At 47.9% G+C, this 21,430-nt stretch overlaps 2 protein-coding genes across 3 annotated transcripts in view; one reads left to right on the forward strand and one right to left on the reverse strand.

Moving 5' to 3' along the window:
- The first annotated feature begins 268 nt into the window (after window positions 1-268).
- On the forward strand, window positions 269-13,557 carry RCN1 (reticulocalbin 1). The gene is made up of 6 exons (XM_072791009.1): window positions 269-537; window positions 5,139-5,332; window positions 6,508-6,686; window positions 8,343-8,403; window positions 11,339-11,538; window positions 12,424-13,557. The coding sequence occupies exons 1-6, from the start codon at window positions 284-286 to the stop codon at window positions 12,529-12,531; spliced, it is 996 nt and encodes a 331-aa protein (XP_072647110.1). The 5' UTR covers window positions 269-283; the 3' UTR covers window positions 12,532-13,557.
- Window positions 13,558-20,400: 6,843 nt separating this feature from the next.
- LOC140612843 (uncharacterized) overlaps window positions 20,401-21,430 on the reverse strand; it is a 172,265-nt gene continuing 171,235 nt past the window's right edge. For both annotated transcript variants that reach the window (XM_072791011.1, XM_072791010.1), the window contains one exon: window positions 20,401-20,840. In XM_072791011.1, coding sequence (XP_072647112.1) covers window positions 20,456-20,840 — 385 coding nt within the window. In that variant the 3' untranslated portion in view covers window positions 20,401-20,455. The remainder of the gene's footprint in view (window positions 20,841-21,430) is intronic.

Below are 21,430 nucleotides of genomic sequence, written 5' to 3' on the forward strand. Positions count from 1 at the left end.
CCGAGGCGAAACCCGAGCCCCGCGCCCACCCCCCGGGCCGCCGACGTGGCTCGGGCCCCCCCCCCCGCCCCCCGCAGCCCGGCGGCCAATGGGCGCGCGAGCCCGGCCGCCCGAGCCTCCCTGCCCGCGGCCCGGGGCGCGCCCCCCGTCCGCTCCCGCCCCGCCCCGCCCCGGCCCCGTCCCCGCCGCCACCGCCGCCGCCGCCGCGCCCGAGCCCCGCTGCCGAGCCGCCGTCCCCGCCGCCCGCTCGGCGCCCCCCGCCGGCCGCCCTCCCGCCCCGCCGATGGCGCGCGGCGGCCGCGACCGCGCCCTGGGGCTCGCCCTGGGGCTGCTGCTGGCGCTGGCGCTGGCGCCGCGGACGCTGCGGGCCAAGCCCACGGTGCGCAAGGAGCGCGTGGTGCGGCCCGACTCGGAGCTGGGCGAGCGGCCGCCCGAGGACAACCAGAGCTTCCAGTACGACCACGAGGCCTTCCTGGGCAAGGAGGACTCCAAGACCTTCGACCAGCTCACCTCGGAGGAGAGCAAGGAGAGGCTGGGGTGAGCCGGGCCGCGCAGGTGCCCGCGGGGACGGCGGGGCGCGCGCCGCAAAGCGAAAGCGAAATCGGGCGCGCGGCCGGAGGGCGGGGGCCGCGGCGGGGACGGCGGGGACGTGGCCGCGGCCGCGGGAGCCAGGGCGGCGAGGGCACCCCCAGGCCCCTCGGGGGCAGCGGTGTGCAGCCGAAGACTTGCCGCACGTGGCCTTTGGGGACAGTGACAGGATTCTCGCCCACCCTCCCAGTTTCCACATTCCCCGAGTGGAGGGCTTGTGACCCTGCCGAGAAGGTCCCCAGGATGAACGTAAATGGGTAAAAGACTGGTGGGGGGGGGGGTTGCGGATGCAGGAGAGGCTGATGCCCGGTGGGAGTTCCTGGGTGGGGGTGGGGGTGGGGGTGGGGGGTGGGGAGGGGGGCCAGAGGTGCCCTGGCCTTCGGCCTGATAGTAGGGAGGGCAGGAGGAGGGATATAAAAAGCTTGTTGAGGAGACAGAGGGGGATTAGGGGACAGGGAGTGAGAAGCGGGAATGGAAACTGGTCCCCGAGTTTGTGCTTCCAGCACATGTGAGCGGAGGCACCCGGTGCTTTGGCAGGGAGGGCAACAAGCTGGAGGGTGTGGTGGCAGATTGCAGAGCTTCGCTGGTGAAGCCAGCTGAATCGGGAGCCAAGCCTGGAACACAAAACTTCGGTACATCTCTGCACCCTCTCCAGGTCCCCTGGGGATTCACTTGGGCTTGGGCAGAGATATCTGGGACCCTTCCACAGAGGAACCAGCAGCCAAAACTTGATCCCAGGTGGAGGCTGCGCTGGGCTGGGCTGCGCTGGGCTGGGGAAGGAGGGGGAGAAGGGGGGGGATCCCAGTAGCCTTGCCTAATGGGCACCAGGCCTTCCTCCCGGAACCTGCTTCCTGGGGGTGGAGGATCTTCTTGTCCTGCTGCATGAAAAAGAACACAGCCATCCCTGTGCTGAGGAGGGCTACCAAAGGCCAACGTGGTTGGTTAAAATAGGAGGCTAAATTATACCTATTGTGTAGGTGCACCATCTGCCTGCTGATAAAAAGATCTTTCAACTTCAAAGTCATCTCCAAACAATCACCCTTTATTTTGCAGAAAAGTACTTTTCTCCGCTGGTTCAGGATTTAACAATGGGGGCCATTGAGGAGTTCGGCCTATTGTATTGCTTTGAAGCACTTGGTAACTGATTTATTCTGGGACCCTGAGAGGCAGCCATGTGCCACGTTGTCATCAGGGAGGAGGCCGAGAGGTCTGGGGATTTGGAGTAAGGAACTCTGCAGTTTGCGGTCCTAACAGCTTCCGGCTTTGATGCGTTTATCCTGATAGGCGAGCCTAGTGGTGAGAAATGGGGCTGGTGGTTGGTCTCCATCTGATGCTTGCATGAACACCTCAGCTTCATTCATTCAGTCATGCAGCAGACCTCTGAATGGCTGTTGTGTGTCAGGCACCAGGTTGGCCGGCTGGCAGACACAAGCCGTATGCTCTAGGCCTCAAAGTACTTAGAATCGCCCAAGCAGACACTGCACGAATGCTGGGATGGCCGCATATACAAACCCCAGTGCACAGGCTCGGGAGGAGGAAGCCCCAGAGCTTCAGGTTGGAGAGAGCGGCTTCAGGGCTCGGGGTTGTCACCTGATGAGAGCTTGTGGGATGGCTCAGAGGTTGCCAGGTGTACAGGCAAGGGCAGGCATTCCTGCAGAGAAAACAATCTGCTCATAAAGGTACTGAAACCTGTTCTGGGGGATGGGGAGTGTTGGGACAGTAAAGGGACAGCACAGAAGTAGGAGGTGGGAGTGGAGGGAAGCTAAGGGCAGAGCAGAAAGGACCTCTGAGGTGGAGATTAGATGTTATCCCGTACACGATCAAATGTCATCATCCCCCAAACTTGTCAGGAATGTCAGACGGCAGAACAGAGAACATAACTGAGGCATGGATGGGGCGATCAGGGGCAGGGGAGTGGCAAGGAGGGCCGGAGAGGGTGAATCTAGACACATGTGGTAGGTAGAACGTGGGTACTTGGCTCTTGACTCGATATGGGGGTGGGGAAGACAAGGGAGGAACCCAGGGGGTCATCTGATCTCTGGCCTGAATCACGGGTTGGGTAGTGGGTAGCGGACGCACCACACACCTGTAAGGTGAAGCCAGGCCATAGGTGGAGGCTTGGAAACGATGGGTGCCATTGGGGACGGGATAGAGCATGAAAAGCCGCCTCTGTCCACAGCTCCCCATGCACCAGACACCCCCTCCCAGCTTGGGCTGCTGAGGGAGGAGTGTGGCTGGATCCAGGCCATCACCACCTGACCCTGGGTTCTGAGAACGTGACCGTTCTGAGGCCCCTGGAGACACGTAGGCCAGGGGCCCCGCAAGGTGGAGGCCCGCAGGCCGCACGCATTCACAGACATGCTGCAAGGTCTAAGAGAAAACAGAAACTACACCCTGAGGGCTTTCACATACACACCCTCATTTCTGGTTTCTCTGGACACCCGGCGACTTTTATTCCCATGTGTCCGTCATTGTCTGGAGCAGAGCTGGGCCGCCTTGCAGGAGGCTGGCCACAGATGTCCAGGTTTGCCCGGGGCTCTGCCTGGAGGCTCTGCACACTCTGTTACTCGCTGGGTGTTTGCTGAGCTCTCGGTCTGTCTGTGATCTAGGGTCCTGTCCTTCGTAAGGCCAGGCACACATTCTCTCCTTTATTCGCCGCAACATCCCATGTAAAGCAGGTGTTCCAATTTAGAGTCAGGGAAATTGAGACCCCGAGAGGCTGTGCTTCCCTGGAGGGGAGCCTCGAGGCTCAGCTTGTTAGTCTTGAGACCTGTTAAAATGGCAAGTGAGGGGACGCATTAAAGCTGTTAGGAGTGCTCAGGCTTTGCTGAGAAAGAGGAGCTCGGGCTACCCAGATTCAGGAGGGCGATGGGGACTTCACATGTCCTCATGCATTCATCCCCCATCTCTGGTTTTTTTTTTTTTAATTTAAATTCAATTAAATTCAATTAGACAACATATTCATTGGTTTCAGATGTGGTGTTGTCTAACTTGTCAGTTCCAAATAACTCCCAGTGCTCATCACATCACGTGCCCTCCTTAATGCCATCACCCAGTTACCCCATCTCCTCACCCCCCTCCCGTCCAGCAACCCTCAATTTATTTCCTAGAGTTAAGAGTCTCTTGCGGTTTTTCTCCTCATTTGTAGTTCATCAAAGAGTAACTGTCAATTAGGACTTCTGTTGACAGTAAGAAAGTTTTACCACTGAATTGACAGGTTTCCAGCCCAAAGCAAAGAAACAGATCCCTAATTAACCTGGGTGGCCCCATCGCAGGTAAATGGACCACTAAAGGAATACTTACTTCTTTCTTTCTTTAGTATATTTTTTATTGGAGTTCGATTTGCCAATATGTAGTATAACACCCAGTGCTCATCCCATCAATGCCCCCCCCCAGTGCCCGTCACCCAGTCACCCCATCCCCCCCGCCCACCTCCCCTTCCACTACCCCCTGTTCGTTTCCCAGAGTTAGGAGTCTCTCATGCTTTGTCACCCTCTCTGATTTTTCCCACTCATTTTCTCTCCTACAGGGAATATAAGAAATAGTGAAAGGGATTATAGGGGAAAGGAATACTTTTTTAAACCTAAGAAATAGCTTCTGGGTATCCTTGATCCACAGGGAGAGCATCCCTAGCTTGGGACCCTTGGACCTAGAGATGGACACTGGTGAGTTCTCAACCTGAAGTTTGCTCTGCATTAGGGTTTAGGGTGCCCCAGGCGAGTCCAATGGGCAGTCGCTGGACCCTGGGCCAGCTGTGGAACAGGAGACACCACTCTTGGACCTGGGCATCTTCACCCTGAGGTCAGGGGCGTCGGCTCCTGCAGCTGCTCAGCTGATCCAGTTTCTTGAATAATTTCTGTGGTGTGAAGGCTCCTTCATCGCTGACATCTTAGGCTTTGGTCAATAAGATCTGGTCTCTTTCTGCTTTAAGTTTCAAGTCTTTGAGTCCAAAGTGGTGAGATTTAAAAAAAGAAGAGACGCATTCACTTATCTTTTGGCTTACATAGAATTTTCCTTTATTTCTTCTTCCTCTTCTTCTTCTTCTTTTTTTTTTTTTTTGCATTGGCCCTAAAGCCCAGAGATGTAATTTCTTACCCTGATCATAGCACATGCTAGCTGTGTGATCTCAGAAAAGTCATCCCATTTCCCTCCGCCTCTGTGCCATCACTCTAAAACAAGGGTGTCGGACTGCACCCGGAGGAGACTGCTAGGTTTCATCTTACACATCAACTCTGATCAGTGGGTGGTGTCCTCCTGCAAAGCATTGTGTTGAGAAGGCTTCTGAGGCACCTCTGGGTTTATCAGGACAGAGGGCATGGCCCTCTCTGGCAGTGTCTGCCATTGGCACGGGGTCAGGGGGAGGCACATTGTCTTCAGAAAAGAGAAACTTCAAGATCCTTTGCAGCACCATCGGATCATTGATTTTATTTCAGTTGTTTATGCATTTTAGATTCTGCGGTGTTTGATCTTTTTCTGGATCAGGATCACACAAACCTTGATAATAGCCTTGTGGGTTTTTTTGTTTTTTGTTTTTTTTTTCTAAACTACAGGAAGATCGTTGATCGAATCGACAGTGATGGGGACAGCTTTGTAACCACTGAGGAGCTGAAAACCTGGATCAAACGAGTGCAGAAAAGATACATCTACGATAATGTCGCTAAAGTCTGGAAGGATTATGATCGGGACAAAGATGATAAAATTTCCTGGGAGGAATACAAGCAAGCCACGTATGGTTACTACCTAGGTAAGAGGTGCTGCACAGCTGTGGCCCGCACAACAAGCTCCTTGAGGGAGCCTCTCTTCTCTCTTGACACATCTACCGCCCACTTGTGTAACATCCTCCTCTGCTTGCTAAGAATGTACAGAGCTGCTTAGTCTGAGTCTGTAGGTGGTGAGCAGTGGGAGGGGTCTGGGGTCCAATAAAAAGTGACTTAGCCTAGGTGGCTCAGTTGGCTAAGCATCGGATTCTCAATTTGGGCTCGGGGTCTTGAGATTGAGCCCCATGATGGGCTCTGCACTGAGTGTGGAGCCTACTTAGGATTCTCTACCTCTCTCTCCCTCTCTCTCCCTCTGCCCCTCCCCCACCTCCCTCTATTAAAAAAACCCCACAGAAGTGACTGAGGTTGCTGTCCAATCTGAGCGGACAACCTCAGAGGCAAAGAGAACAGAGCAGAGGTGAAGCGTGTCTGTGGTACAGTTTCAAAATGTTGCCCAGTTTCAGAAAGCAAAGACCAAGTGGGCTGGAGCAGTCAAGGAAGGCTTCCTGGCGGAGGGTGGTCTGGGAGTTGGGCCTTGAAAAATGGATATATATTTGAAGAGATAGAGACAAGAGGGGAAGGTGGGCCAGCTGGAGGAACAAAGGGGCAGCAGTGCATTCAGCAGTGGGCAGGGTTTGGATATAAGACATGCTTGTTCATGGGGAACGATAGAGGGATGTGGACAAAGCACAGGGTGCAGCCCCACTGGGTACAGGGTAACGAGAGCTAGGAGACAGGTCTGAGGAGAGCCAGAGGAGCACACACTCACGGCTAGGTTCAGGGAGATCGTGGAAGCTAGACAGAAACCTGCAGACAGAATGTCATGGTTACTGGGGAGCCTGTGCATGTTCTAGAGCAAAGAATGATATGACGAAAGCAGAGTTCTGCAAAGAAAAAGCATGGCAGTAGGCCCAAAGCCCACACTCTTAACCACTTGCTGTAATGCCCCCATAAGCTGTTAGGGCCTGGATTGTGGGGCGGCGACGGGGGTGGAGGTGAAGGAACAGACCCTAAAGCCATCCTGAAAGAAAATGTTTCAAAGAACTCAGTGGCTCGGGACCTTTTGTCCTGTGTGTACCATTTGGGCACGAAGGATGAGTGATCTGGGAGGAGACGCTCTCCTTAGCAGCCCAGTTTAAACACTTCCGCGCACATCCTGCAGGAAACCCTGCTGAGTTTCAAGACTCTTTGGATCATCACACCTTTAAAAAGATGCTGCCCCGCGACGAGAGAAGGTTCAAGGCTGCAGACCTGGATGGTGACCAGACCGCCACTCGGGAGGAGTTCACCGCCTTCCTGCACCCTGAGGAGTTTGAGCACATGAAGGAAATTGTGGTTTTGGTAAGACAAATAGAGCCTGAGCCAGAGCCAAATCTGTACTAAAATCTTGTCCCTTCTTCCAAAGAGAGAGCATTCTTCAGCTTGACAGGAATTAAGAGAAGAACCCTGAAGTGGACTAGGTGGGAAATACCCGCCTACCCGCTGGCTTAGTCGGGACAGGCTGCCCACTGTAACAGCCCTGAGCCCAGCCGTGGAAAACAAAGCTTCTCCCAAGACCAGTGCAGGTGGTCCCCCAAGTCAGGTGGGCCTTCTGGGCACTTCTCCAAGTCCTGTCAGGTACCCGGGCTATTTACACCGTGTACTCGACCATCTTGTGGCTTCCGGGTCATCCTGGCGACAACCAGCTGGGAGACCAAGGACAAGAGAGGGAAAGAAAAGAGGGCAACAGTCTGCCATGATTGTTCTGGCCAAGAAATGGATCCTCCCTCCCTTTCACCTTCCATGGACTCCTTCTAAAGAGGACGAGGCAGGGAGCTACTGTTCAGATGTGGGCCGGGCAAGAGCAGATGGATTTAGGGATCAACTAGCTGGACTCTGTCCCATTTTTCAGCCCTGAGGGAACAAGAAAAAGACTCTGAAATGGACTGGTTGATTGTTAAACCATTGGGGAACTTGAGAGTGGGAGAAGGATGTTCCTCATAGGAGTAGGGCTTGGGAGGCCGCATGGGGCATGGGTCTGATTTTGACCCAAGGCTTTGAGGAATGGTTTCCATAGTGCTTTCCATGGCATCAGGTTGGGTCCCAAATGTCTTCATTTTCCAGAACAGTAAAATAATTCCCATCATCTATTTCCCGGGCAGATGTCCCAGGCCAGTTCTAACTGCTTCGATGCTGGGAAACAAGTGGCTTAAGTGTTTGTTCATAATCAACCCTGGACTATTTCCGTTGCCCAGTTGGTGGATGGGGCCCGCTCTTGCCTCATGCTTCACTCTCGTGATCACCATGACACCGAGGACTGGGCAGTGGCTCTAGGGATCTTTTTACCACCCACCATCCATTTAGGATAGGTGATTTGCCAGAGGAACTGAATTGTCCACAAGTGCATCCTGTGCCTCTGGATTGGCTCTCTGCTCCCGGGGTTGGCTGTTGTCTTCCATCCAGGATGCCTCTGAGTTGCTGTGACAGTGGATCGTAAATTCATTTACTTACTCACCCTAGCCGTAATCCCAATTAAGTCAAATATACTAAATGCAGAACATACACGTTCAAAAGTCAGATATGCTTTTACTTTTTAATTGCCCACTGTTTCATATTTTTGTGACACCAACTTATTGTCCGTCGTCCACTGAGCCCCGGCATCTATTTTTTGTGAGTATCTCGTCCACTGGTACCGCAGGGGATGGTTTGGCTGGATGGTGGAGATGGTTGGCCTGGCAGGGCTTCCTGATAAAAATCAGAGCCCTTCTGGGCTTTTACTTATATTTTCATTTGAAGAGAGTGTTCTGCTCTTAAAATGGTGGGATGGGGGAAGAGGAACAGAAGCCACTGCCTGTTTTTTTACAGATAAGAAACCAATGCCCAGGGAGGTAAGGAGACCAGCCAAAAGTGGCCAGGGATTTTCAGCCATAAAGCCAGACAAAGGACAACCGGTAGACTTCTCAGATTTACTTGGGGCGTGTAGCCATCTTGCCTTCTCTGTTCCCTTTTGCTTCCCAGGAAACTCTGGAGGACATCGACAAGAATGGGGATGGGTTCGTGGATCAAGATGAGTATATTGGTGAGTATGGCCTGGAGTCTTGCTCTGCTGGCCCAACTGGGCAACATTCCTGCACCCCCACATCAAGCTACTTTCCCCAGAGGTCTCTGTTAGCAACAGCTGCAAGTCTGATATTGTCACTCCTGTGCCCTCCCACTGGGAAGGGACTTGTCACACCAGCCCTAGTGGTACAGTATCAGGGAGGCACTCTGGAGACCTCACACGGTGGGTGCGAGCGGGCCCCATGGCTCTGCGAGGTGCCCCCCACCACACTGTCTAGTTTTACCCTTGCAAAATGGACATGGAGATCCCACAGATTCCCAGTGAGGTCAGAGCAGACTGTGCCAGACGAGAGCCCCTGAAGTCACACTGTGGGGCCCAGAAGTACGGAGCAGATGGAGCTGTGATGATTCCAGCTGTGGAGATGCCCAGGCATCTGCAGAGGGGTAGGGTAGCCTCCTTAGAGGGCTGACTCCTTTTACAGAGTGCACGGCTGCCCCCGGTTGGCCATTTGGTGCCTTTCTTTTTTTTTTTTTTCTTTCTCTTTTTCTTAAAGATTTTATTTATTCATTCATGAAAGACAGAGAGAGAGGCAGAGGCACAGGCAGAGGGAGAAGCAGGCTCCATGCAGGGAGCCTGACGTGGGACTCGATCCCGGGTCTCCAGGATCATGCCCTGGGCTAAAGGCGGTGCCAAACCGCTGAGCCACCGGAGCTGTCCCATTTGGTGCCTTTCACTGGGACTACCGAACCTGGCATTTTGTTCTGATGGGCTCCACTTAGGCAGGAAGTTTTCAGGTACCAGGCACCCACCCGTGGACTTAACGGCAGCTGAGTCAGACGCCGCCTTGCTGGTTAGAGCCCTTTGGAGCTGCATAAAGGACTGGGGGAGGCAATTTGGGGCTCTGGCACGTGGCTCCAAGTGGCAGGTGCCTTCTCACAGCAGCTCTTCTGCTCCCAAGTGTCAGTAAAGTATAAGCTGGCAAGTCTTTTGAGGGGTGGGACGATGCGTAGGATTTTTGTACGCGTACTCCGTAGAGCAGTTAATCATCAGTTAATCCCCGGTCAGTGTGAAACTGGAGCCCGCGCCGCCATCGGTCTGTGGTCTGTGGCTGTGTCTGACTTTGCCACCCCAGGCCCAAGAACAAGCGCCTTTGGTAATGAGGAGCAAAGTTTCTTCTAATCATGAGAAATGATATTTGATCCGAAGGCCCGCACGCCGTCGTCCGCCGGTCCGTGGTTAACAGACAGGTAGCTCTCACCAGAGTAATTAAAGTGATCTTGGCGGCCCTACCTCTGCAGAGTAACAGATGCTGACAGGCCCCGCGTCAGGGCAAGCAGCAGAGCCTTCCTCTTGCCTGGTGTGCGTGCGACGGACGGTTCAGAGCCGCGGACGCCTCACCTTGACGGTGGTGATGGAATTAGACAGAAAAGGCTGACGGATTGAAACGAGCAATGTAGCACTTTTGATTAAAAGTGTGTGCTCTTCCTGGCCCTCCTGAACTCCGCATTGAAACAGCGCAGAATCAGGGGCAAAGCTCTGAGTGGCTTTGCCTTAAAGAAACTTCATTCCCTCCTTTATGTTGGGGGGGCGGTGCATGGTGGGGGGCCTTGTGCTTGAAAATGCAACTCTGAGCAGCTTGCAGTCCGAGAGGCCCGATGTGTGGACTGGTCCAGCAAGTGACTTCAGGCACAGAGGAGCCTTCTTTTCTGGTGGGAGTGAGTGGAACACCGGTGGTGATGTGGGGCGCTGGGAGGAGCACTGGACTCAGGAGTCCTGGCCTCTCCACTTTCTAGCTGTGTGACCCTGTGAGAGTCACATGATCGTGATAAGCCTCAGTTTCCTCATCGGGAAAATGGGAATACATAGCCTGCATGCTTGCGGGAGTAGATGAAGCCCAAGTTAGCTAATAAATACAGACAACCTTCTCTTAAAAACAGTCTGCAGGTGTCAGGTGTGGGTCTGCCTTGTGGCTGAACCAAGGGTCTTGCCTCTCTTTTTCCTTCGTTCATGACCTGCTCTCTCCACCCCCTGGCATTTCCAAGCTGTGTTTCCATTAAAGAGAAAACTGCCCACAGGGTGGGTATCTGTCTTTTCCAAGGAGATCTAGTCACTTAGCAAACAACGCATAAACTTTGCCTTCTTTTTTTCTTTTTTCTCTGTCATTTTGTAAAAGAAGGATAATGATTCATCTTACGGAATTGTTGTAAGGATGAAATAAAACGATCTATGGGAAAGAAAGCCCTTTGGAAATAATACAAACAACAATAGGAATAAGTGGTTAAGACCGGGGTGGAAGCAGAGTGGCCCTGCCCCTATGTAGTCTCAAGCTCATACTGGCTGTGGGTCTTTGTTAAGGTTAAGGGTAAGCCTCAGTGTTTTCATCTATAAAATGGGAAAACCAACAGTATCTACTTCATAAGATTATTATGAAAGTTAAATGAAAAAATTATAAAGTATTTTATATATAATAAATAATACTAATATAATATTTTATATATAAAAACATATATAACATAATAAGGACCAACATTAAGCACATCCTACAGGAAAAGGTTTTTCACCTATACAGTGCCAGTTTGGGTTGTAGAGTTTTTTCACAGAAAGTATCCTACTTAATCTTCATAATAACTCTGTGCTTTGTAAATTATTACCTCCACATAATAGATAAGACAACTTAAGACTTACTGAATTAAGGAACATAATCCCAGTCACTGAACTAAGTCGAGCCAGGATACATCTTCTGGCTCATAAGCTCCCTTCTTTCTATTCCACGAAGCAGCCTTCGTAGTGGATCAATCACTGCGTCGTTCTCAAGAAAGCGCCCACCAGACATTTGGGTTGGGGCTCTTGATTGGTCACCATCTTTCCCAAAACTCAAGAGGTCAGGCTTTCCTTGACTTACTGACTTACCTTCCCACTTATCTTCATAACTAAAGACAACCTTCCCTTCTAGCGGATATGTTTTCCCACGAGGAGAACGGCCCTGAGCCAGACTGGGTTTTGTCAGAACGGGAGCAGTTTAATGAGTTCCGGGATCTGAACAAGGATGGGAAGTTGGACAAAGATGAGATTCGCCACTGGATCCTCCCTCAAGACTATGACCACGCTCAGGCCGAGGCCAGGCACCTGGTGTATGAGTCAGACAAAAATAAGGTATTTCACGATCTTCTAGAATCGTTCCTTGAAGGGACACAGTTTACATAAGATTGGTTCTGTTTGCTTCTTTGGTGATAGCATTGGCCCAGGCCCATGCAGCCACGTCCTGATCAACTGCTCTCACTCTTGCCCTACATGAGACTTGTAAACTTAAGCCAATACCATGATAACCCATGTAAACTCATTAGGCCCAGACATTCCCGAACAGTCCGCTAAGGGCCACACACTTAATTCACTCCCATCTCCCAGGATTACAGAAACGGTAACTTTGTTTGCTGTGGCCCAGGCTTGGATTTAAGAGGTATACCCTGAGTTGCCATAAGATAGGTTTGTTCATTCATACAGTCAGCAGATATTATCAGACATTTGTAATGCGTCAGACACAAGCATGCCCATCCCATTACATCCAAGCAAGCTCGTACTGCTGGCTCTGATGCCCAGCACTTCAGTATCTATTAATAAATATCCAAATAAATAAACAAGATTTAGAAAGAAGTCCTGCTTCTTCCCAATTTGATCACTGCCCCCAGTTCTTGGGAGACAGGAGAGTTTTAGAGTCAAGCCATAAAAGGGAAGTGGAATTCTTTGGGGCGTGTTTTGGGGAATGCCAACACTGCTTGTAGACATAACTGGATTCTAGCTTCTGAATTCCTTGAGGACTTGCCTGCTATATTTTACCGTAGCTCTTAAGCCAGGAGGCTGTTCCAGTTTGGTTTTTGGTGGGCAGTGACCGTGGGTGAAGGACGTGCCTAACAGCTTCTTAATTATGCCATGTACTAATTTTAAATGTTGAAAATCCATGAAATTATGAGAGCTTCATGCTGAACAACTGCTCAGAGTTCCCAGAACTTCTGTGACAGAGGTCTTTCCTCCCTCTTACAGGATGAAAAGCTAACTAAAGAGGAGATATTGGAGAACTGGAACATGTTTGTTGGAAGCCAAGCTACCAATTATGGGGAAGACCTCACAAAAAATCATGATGAACTTTGATGCATCCTCCCCATAGTACATACAGCAGACTGTCATAGGCTTTCTTTTATTGTTTTGGATGGTTGCTGCAGTTGTCTCATTTACAGCACTTGTGGCCTCCCCAAAAAGCAAGTTTATAACCTCGGATTGGGGTTAAATTGTTTTCCACCCAATATTTACTGGAAAATAGTCATCGCTATTGTTTCAGTAAGACTTCTCTCCAAACACATTAAAATCTTGGTAAATCACTATGCTCTATGGGGACACTTGCTAAAACATGATTTTTTAGCTTTTTTCAGTAAACATAAATGAAAGGGGGAGAGAATGTGAAAAAGCCTCATATTTAGAAGTTGGGTGGGCTGGGGGGCACCGTGTGGAGCGACTGCTATGTATTTTAACTGCACATTTTTTACATTTGCCACTGTTGAATAGTCAGTGAGCGGAAAGTCTGACGAAGCTACAGTGGTATCCTCCTATGCAGGCTTATTTCAGAGCACGTCTCATATTCCAGATTCTTCCTTCTTGACTTTGTACTCTGAGCTGTCACTGTAAATGGTATATAAATCCTCTGTGCATTTTTCTGTGCGGACCTGCTCATGTGCACAACAAACCCGCATCTTTGTGTTCTTTATTTTTACAATAAGAAGCAATCAAGAAAGATAATGTGAAAAAGAAAGGAATTTTAGAGGTAGGGAAGAAATGAATGTCAGGCATTCACAGAGCTATAGGAAAATGATCAACACTATTATACTTGAGAAAATGTTCTTGTCATGCAAATGAGGTAGGTCTGATCTTTGAAAAAGTGAATAGAAATACAATCCATTTCCTCGCTGATCGCCAGTAAGAATGAAGCAGTGGGATCCTGGAGAAGCTGGTATTGTGGAGTTTTGGAACCCCTCCATCTGGTCCCCTGGACCTGCCCTGGGGACCACCACACCCGGGAATTAGGAATGTTCCAAGCCGTTGACCGAACTGGTAGAAACAACTTTTACAGGTTGAAATTTTACTTTATAAATAGCGAACAAAATAAAAGGATCCCACTGAGGATTTTCTCCTGTGTCCTGTGGTGTTTGACCTCACATGTGCTATTTGTGACATTCTTGTTCATACAGAATTAACAGTGGGATGGGATTCCATGTGTAAGATGCTGAAGGCTCTGGGCTTTTAATCCAATTACTAGAACGATTAGAACATGCTCACATTTACTTATTTAACAAATAACATAACTTCCTTCTTTCTCTGCTAGTAAGGGCATCTCCAAGTCTCTGTAACTCTTTGGGACGGGTTTCAAAGGCCTCCAAGGTCCGACAGGGTCTGGTCCCTTTCTGCATCAGCATCTCCCTGCCACCCTCCTCTCCACCTCCCATAGCCAGCCCCATTGACTTTCTGGTCCTCCAACATGCCGAGTTTATTCCCAGCTTGGGCCTTTTGCAACTGCTGCCCTCAGATTCAGAACACCCATCTCCCGCATGGAGGGACTCAGGGTGCCTCCACCAGGGGGCCTTCCACACTGCATCATTTACAGTGGTCCCATTTGAGTCCCTGTTTAGATTTTTGTCTCATTTCCCCATTTCATTTTCTTCTTGATACATATTGCCATTGAAGCCACTGCTTCCTAGGGTTGATGTACAAATTACCTCAAAGAGGGGGGCTTACAACAGAAACTTAGTCTTTCACAGTTCTTCAGGCCAAGGTCTGAAATGAAGGGGTTGGCAGAGCCGCGCTCCCTCTGGGGCTCTCAGGGAGAATCCATCCTTGCTGCTTCCAGATTCTGGTGGCCCCAGGTGTTCCTTGGCTATGGCGCATCACTCCACCCTATGCCTCCATTTTATGGCCTTTTCTTCCTCTGTGTGACTTCCAAAGACACTTGTCATTGGATTTAGGGTCCACTTTGATAATCCAGGATGACCTTGTCTCAAGATCCTTACAAAGACTATTTTTCCAAGTAAGGTCACATTCACAGGTTCCAGGGGTTAGAGGTAGACATATCTTTTGCAGGGGGCCACCTTCAACCAACTGCAACACTTGACATGTTCTTGTTTGTATGCTGTCCATCTTCCCCATGCTGCAGTGTGAGAGCAGTGGCCTGGTTGCCCAGGACCTAGAGCAGTAAAGTCTAGTCTATAATAAGTACTCCATAATTACGTGCTGAATGAATGAGAGGTTGTTGGCTTTCATCAAAGAGAATTTCTTCAGGGGGAAAAAAAAAACTGTATAAATAATTAAAAAATAGCTCACATTCTCTGAATGAGAAGTTAAGTAATTTGCTTGACTCCACAGTGATTAAATGGCAGGGCTGGCACTCAAATCCAGGTGCTCCTGGCCCCAAATCTCCACTGGGTTTTTTTGGGTGGTTTTACGCTCCAACCTTCAGATCTGATCCATGTTCCCTTTTTTTCTTGGCTCACCCGTGACATATGATTATATGGTCAGGGAGTGAGAATAACTCTTCTTACCCAGAATTAGGCGGACACCCTTTTTATTTTTATTTTTTTTTTTTTAAGCAATGAAAACCTGTCTTTTAAAAAATGAGAAAATAATATCTTGTAACCTAATTAGAAGCATAACACTTGTAAAAGGTGCTAACATTATTTTCACCCTAAAAGGGAATGCTGGTTGATTTATTAAGTTATGCATAGTAAGATGTTAAATATATTTTGAGCACTAAATTTTTCCTTTCAAGTCAGTGCACATAAGAAGAGAACCCTCACAGAGACTAGTGCTTCTGGGGCTGAATTTAACACTATTTAAAGAAAGAAAACCTTAGCTAGAGGACATAACTGTTAACATGGTGATTTGTAAAGCCTTAGATTTCTAATAGGGTCTGACTGTTTCAAGGAAAACATATTTTGTTTCTAGGTAACATTTCAAGTCAGATTATGGACAAATGCTACAAAATTGATCTGTAATGGGAAATACTGTAATGTCACAAAGCATTATTTATATGCTTAATGTAACTCAGAGCATTAATTGCTAGGAGCCAAAATCTGTCCAAGCAAAACACGAACACACATCTCGTACCTCTTGTCTCTTACTATAGGTTTTTGAATGAATTCGAGTGTAACAAAAAAAAAAAAAATGTAGTTAGAAAATCAGCAACACCTGAAGGTTTTCTTCACCTGCTTGGATTATTGTAGTTGTTTCTTGTTAGCAAAGGCATGAATCCTATCTGCTCAGAAGTGCCCAGCAAACAACAGCGACATGGCTACTTGTTAGCAGCCCAACGAAAACATCTTGTGGAGTTAAGTGGTGGATGGCTGACTGGATGTTTTTAAAAGTCTTTCTAGACTGATTTTGCCACCTTTATAAAAATCTGGCTTCCTCCCAAGAACATGCAACTAAAATCTGGCTCTCTAGGGTCTTAAAACGAGTTTATAGTGCTAGAATTTCCCCCCTAAAAACCAATGAGTGCTGTAACATTCACTGTTTTGGCTCATGATAAAGTATTAAAAACTTGGATTTTTAAGTGGAAAGACTGTGTCATCAGTACTTAAAATGCTTGCGATTTATGTGAACTTGGCGCTCTTTGCACAGAATCCATCTGTACTGTCAATTCTGGTCAGTTCCGAGTCCGAGGCTAGCTAAACGTATTGTAGATGTAACACATCCCACCATCCTGTGTGTCTTCCGTACCTCTATCACTTTTAAAGTAGAAATTGGGCGCACTTGGGTGGCAAATTCAGTTGTGTCTGCCTTCGGCTCAGGTCATGGTCCCAGGGTCCTGGGATTGAGCCCCTCATTGGGCTCCCTCTCTCACTGCAGCTCTCCCTGCTTGTGTGCTCTCTCTCTCTCAAGTAAGTAAATAAAATCTTAAAAGACAGAAAGGAAGAAAAAAACAAACAAACAGTGTGCAACTCCCACTGAAGCACAGGAAAGAAAATGAATGTAAGGCTTGGTTACTTTCCTATCTTGGAGGTGCTTGGGTAGCTGGAGCACATGGCATTTCTTTTCTTTTACACTAACAGGCACAAACCAGCCACTATTCCCAAGTTCTTGCACACATTTCTCCTGGAACCCTCACAACAACCTCTGAGGCTGGGACCCATTGGGAAGAGGAAGAAGCTGTGCTGTGGGAGCAAACAACTCCACCATCTCAGGGGTCTAAAGCAACAGAGTCCCGTCCATGACAGCTGTGGTTGGGGGGTGTGAGCATCAAACATAGGCAAGCAAATGTGTTTGCACCCCCAACAATGCCCAACGTCAAATAGCATCCTCCTAATTAGAAATGGCAGGGCCAGGATACAAATCAGGTTCATCTGATGGGGGACCCCCACCCTCATAATTACCCCACTATGTTGCCCCCAATTAAAGAGCCTCTTGGAGAATCCACTGTTAATATTGCTGCCATTTTAAACACTGGTGGTCTTGCATGGTGAAATTTGAAAATTCAGGACCATTGGGATGAGATGCAGAGTTGGTGGCATGGAAAGATGGGTCCAAAGGTGTGGCTGGATTGAGTTCTCCCTCTGCTACACAGAAGTTTTGTAGGTAAACAAACAACTCAATAGGTCACCTTCCTCCTGAAGCCCTATTGTAACGTGGACAATAATAATAATAATAATACTCAGCCCTCAGAGTAGTCACAAATACACATAACACAATGCACATGCAAGAACCACAAGGACTGAAAAGTGACACACACAGAAAAGATTTTTTTCTTTTTTTAATTATTTTTTATTGGAGTTCAATTTGCCAATATATAGCATATCACCCAGTGCTCATCCTATCAAGTGCCCCCCTCAGTGTCCATCACCCAGTCACCCCCACCCCCCGCCCACCTCCCTTTCCACCACCCCTTGTTCGTTTCCCAGAGTTAGGAGTCTCTCATGTTCTGTCTCCCTCTCTGATATTTCCCACTCATTTTCTCTCCTTTCCCCTTTATTCCCTTTCACTATTTTTTATATTCCCCAAATGAATGAGACCATATAATGTTTGTCCTTCTCCGATTGACTTATTTCACTCAGCATAATACCCTCCAGTTCCATCCACGTCGAAGCAAATGGTGGGTATTCATCGTTTCTAATGGCTGAGGAATATTCCATTGTATACATAGACCACATCTTCTTTATCCATTCATCTTTCGATGGACACTGAGGCTCCTTCCACAGTTTGGCTATTGTGGACATTGCTGCTATAAACATTGGGTTGCAGGCGTCCCAGCGTTTCATTGCATCTGCATCTTTGGGGCAAATCCCCAGCAGTGCAATGCTGGGTCATAGGGCAGATCTATTGTTAACTCTTTGAGGAACCTCCACACAGTTTTCCAGAGTGGCTGCACCAGTTCCCATTCCCACCAACAGTGTAAGAGGGTTCCCTTTTCTCCGCATCCTCTCCAACATTTGTGGTTTCCTGCCTTATTAATTTTCCCCATTCTCACTGGTGTGAGGTGGTATCTCATTGTGGTTTGGATTTGTATTTCCCTGATGGCAAGTGATGCAGAGCATTTTCTCATGTGCGTGTTGGCCATGTCTATGTCTTCCTCTGTGAGATTTCTGTTCATGTCTTTTGCCCATTTCATGATTGGATTGTTTGTTTCTTTGGTGTTGAGTTTAATAAGTTCTTTATAGATCTTGGAAACTAGCCCTTTGTCTGATACATCATTAGCAAATATCTTCTCCCATTCTGTAGTTTGTCTTTTAGTTTTGTTGACTGTTTCTTTTGCTGTGCAGAAGCTTTTTATCTTGATGAAGTCCCAATAATTCATTTTTGCTTTTGTTTCCCTTCCCGTCATAGATGTATCTTGCAAGAAGTTGCTGTGGCCAAGTTCAAAAAGGGGTGTTGCTTGTGTTTTCCTCTAGGATTTGGATGGATTCTTGTCTCACATATAGATCTTTCATCCATTTTGAGTTTATCTTTGTGTCTGGTGGAAGAGAATGGTCTAGTTTCATTCTTCTGCATGTGGATGTCCAATTTTCCCAGCACCATTTACTGAAGAGACTGTCTTTTTTTTCCAGTGGATAGTCTTTCCTGCTTTGTCGAATATTAGTTGATCATAGAGTTGAGGGCCCATTTCTGGGTTCTCTATCCTGTTCCATTGATCTATGTGTCTTTTTTTGTGCCAGTACCACACTGTCTTGATGACCATAGCTTTGTAGTACAACCTGAAATCTGAAATTGTGATGCCCCCGGCTCTGGTTTTCTTTTTTAATATTCTCCTGGCTATTCGGGATCTTTTCTGATTCCACAAAAATCTTAAGATGATTTGTTCCAACTCTCTGAAGAAAGTCCATGGTATTTTGATAGGGATTGCATTAAGTGTATAAATTGCCCTGGGTAACATTGACATTTTCACAATATTAATTCTGCCAATCCATGAGCATAGAATATTTTTCCATCTCTTTGTGTCTTCCTCAATTTCTTTCAGAAGTGTTCTGTACTTTTTAGGGTATAGATCCTTTAGCTCTTTGGTTAGGTTTATTCCTAGGTATCTTATGCTTTTGGGTGCAATTGTAAATGGGATTGACTCCTTCATTTCCCTTTCTTCAGTCTCATTGTTAGTATATAGAAATGCCACTGATTTCTGGGCGTTGATTTTGTATCCTGCCACACTGCCGAATTGCTGTATGAGTTCTAGCAATCTTGGGGTGGAGTCTTTTGGGTTTTCTACATACAGTATCATGTCATCTGCAAAGAGGGAGAGTTTGACCTCAGGAGTTTTTCTTAAGGCCCTTTCTGAGCAGGTCAAGTGGGACCCCTCAGGCAGGCCATGCCTATGGATACTGGCTGCTGGTTCATAGTCTTCCCTTCTTGTGCAAAATGTTCTATGCAAGATGGATCTACTACTGGAAGAAACAGACTGCATTAAATGTCAAAGGAATCACACTCAGCACTGTTTTTTGTTGTTGTTGTTGTTGTTGTTGTTTTATTGTGGTGACAACATTCACAAAGCCCTGTGCATATGCAGCAGGGATTCAGAACTTAATTCAAAAGCAGATCAAAAGAGCTCTCTGCAATTTCAAAAACAAAACAAAACAAAAACCATCCAGAGCCCCAACTGAAAAAGGTCATGTGGGGTCTTGTTTTCAGAGGTGGAAACTGAGGCTCAGAGAGAGTCAGCTTGTGGTTCTCCCTTTCCCGGATTCAGGCAAAGGTTAGACTAGAACTCCTTCTCCTACTCTAGCAAATTCACTTTAAAACCTCCGCGATCTCATCTGAAAAATGGCCACAGTAATCCCTACCTCCGAGAAGAGGAATGGGGATTGATCAAGGAAATGCCCAGAAAGTACTTGACAAAGCCAGTGCTCAGCAAAAGGTAACCATTTTTATTAGTATGCGAAGCAGGGTCCTTACACGGTTCAGCTGCAGACACTACTTATTTGTGCTTACTTTTAGGTTTCTGCCCATGGCTGGAGTGAGTAAGCGAAGTTGTGGATCAGAAAACTGTCAGAGGGTTGCTTGTTTTAAATACATGAAAGAAAGGTATTGTTGGGTTTTTTTTCTTTTTTATGTTCTCATCTTTAAAAAAAAAAAAATAGAGGTTACATCGTTATTACCAGTAAGAAGCCGAGCAGATTTAACCAGTCTTATCAGATGGGTGGTGATCCCAACCCAGGGACGTGTGTGGCCGTGGTGCTAGGATATTAGCCATAAAGGTGCACACAAGAGAGCACACCCGGGAGACTGAGAATCAGATGGACTCCCCAGCTGGAGGACTCTGGGCCAATTGTTTCGACTCTGCAAACCTCCTTTTCCTCTTCTGAAAAAGGCCATAAGAGTACTACCTGCCCTACCGGGTGTCTGGCGGAGACTCTGTGTAAAGCACTCTGCCCCTGGCCGGACACAAACAGACGCTTGATCAGTGGAGCCAGATGACTCTGTTTACAAAAACTTTTAAGGAACTGACAGTCATTTTGAGGGTTAAAAGGTATGCCAAGGAAATCTAAAGAAAACGTTTTAGAAGATAAACAGAATTTTATTTTCTGATGAGCAAACTTCCACGGATGATTCACACAGAAGCTGCACTCATTAGCCTCAGAAGGCCCTTCCTGAAGTCTTCTGGAAGGCCCATTGGTTTGCTGGTGGCTGGATTTACAAAGACATGGACTGAAGACCCAGTGGCACAGGCTAAAGATTCCAAATGGTCCAGCTTGGGGTGGCCAAAGAAAAAGCCATCACTGAGGTCCCAGTGATTGACAGAAGGCAGCTCCTTGGTGGCCTTAGGTGGGAACAGAGCCAGGCGGTAATGCACGCTGGAGTGACCCATTTTCTCCACAGCCAAAGCAGCCACTGGGACCTGAGGAAAGCCGATGGGTTTGTGGAAGGTACACTGATTGGTCACCATGAACCCTACCATGGGAGATGTCAGCAAGCTGGGTTTCAGGCCGCAGTATCTGGAAGGTTGAATGACAATGCTTATTCCAGGCTCCTGTGACCCTCTATCCCAGCCCAAGAATATGTTTCGGAGTAAAGGGCTCTAGCCTCAGAGGGCCACCATTCACTAGCTGAGTTACCTGGGCAAATTATTTCACTACCTTGTATCACAATTTATACAACAGAATGTTCATAACCATAACACCTACCCCAGGGGCTAGCAGTAGAAATCAGTGACGCATGTCACTTAACACAGTGAGCATCGTCCTACACGAACAGTTCCTAGATATATAAGCGCTCATCAAACATGGGCTATTATTAGTATTATCAATTCCATCTTACCTTTCTTCTTATTGCGAATAGCTGAGGAACTTTGGCATCAAATTGAGAGAGAAAACTCACTTATACAGATGTTTACCGTGTCTCTTATCTGTGCTATTAGATTATCATTTCTTTAAAGGACAGTGACTGTGTCTTATTTATTTTTTAAGTCAGTTGACTAGAAATGAGGTTGCCTTGAGATAAATTTGGAAGTTGAACAGGATCAGAAATAAAAGCATAATGCTGAATGACAGTCTCCCCACCACCGCTACCTGTAAGGCCCACTTAC

Source organism: Canis lupus, chromosome 21 (assembly GCF_048164855.1).
Source record: "Canis lupus baileyi chromosome 21, mCanLup2.hap1, whole genome shotgun sequence".
Taxonomy (NCBI): Eukaryota; Metazoa; Chordata; class Mammalia; order Carnivora; family Canidae; genus Canis; species Canis lupus.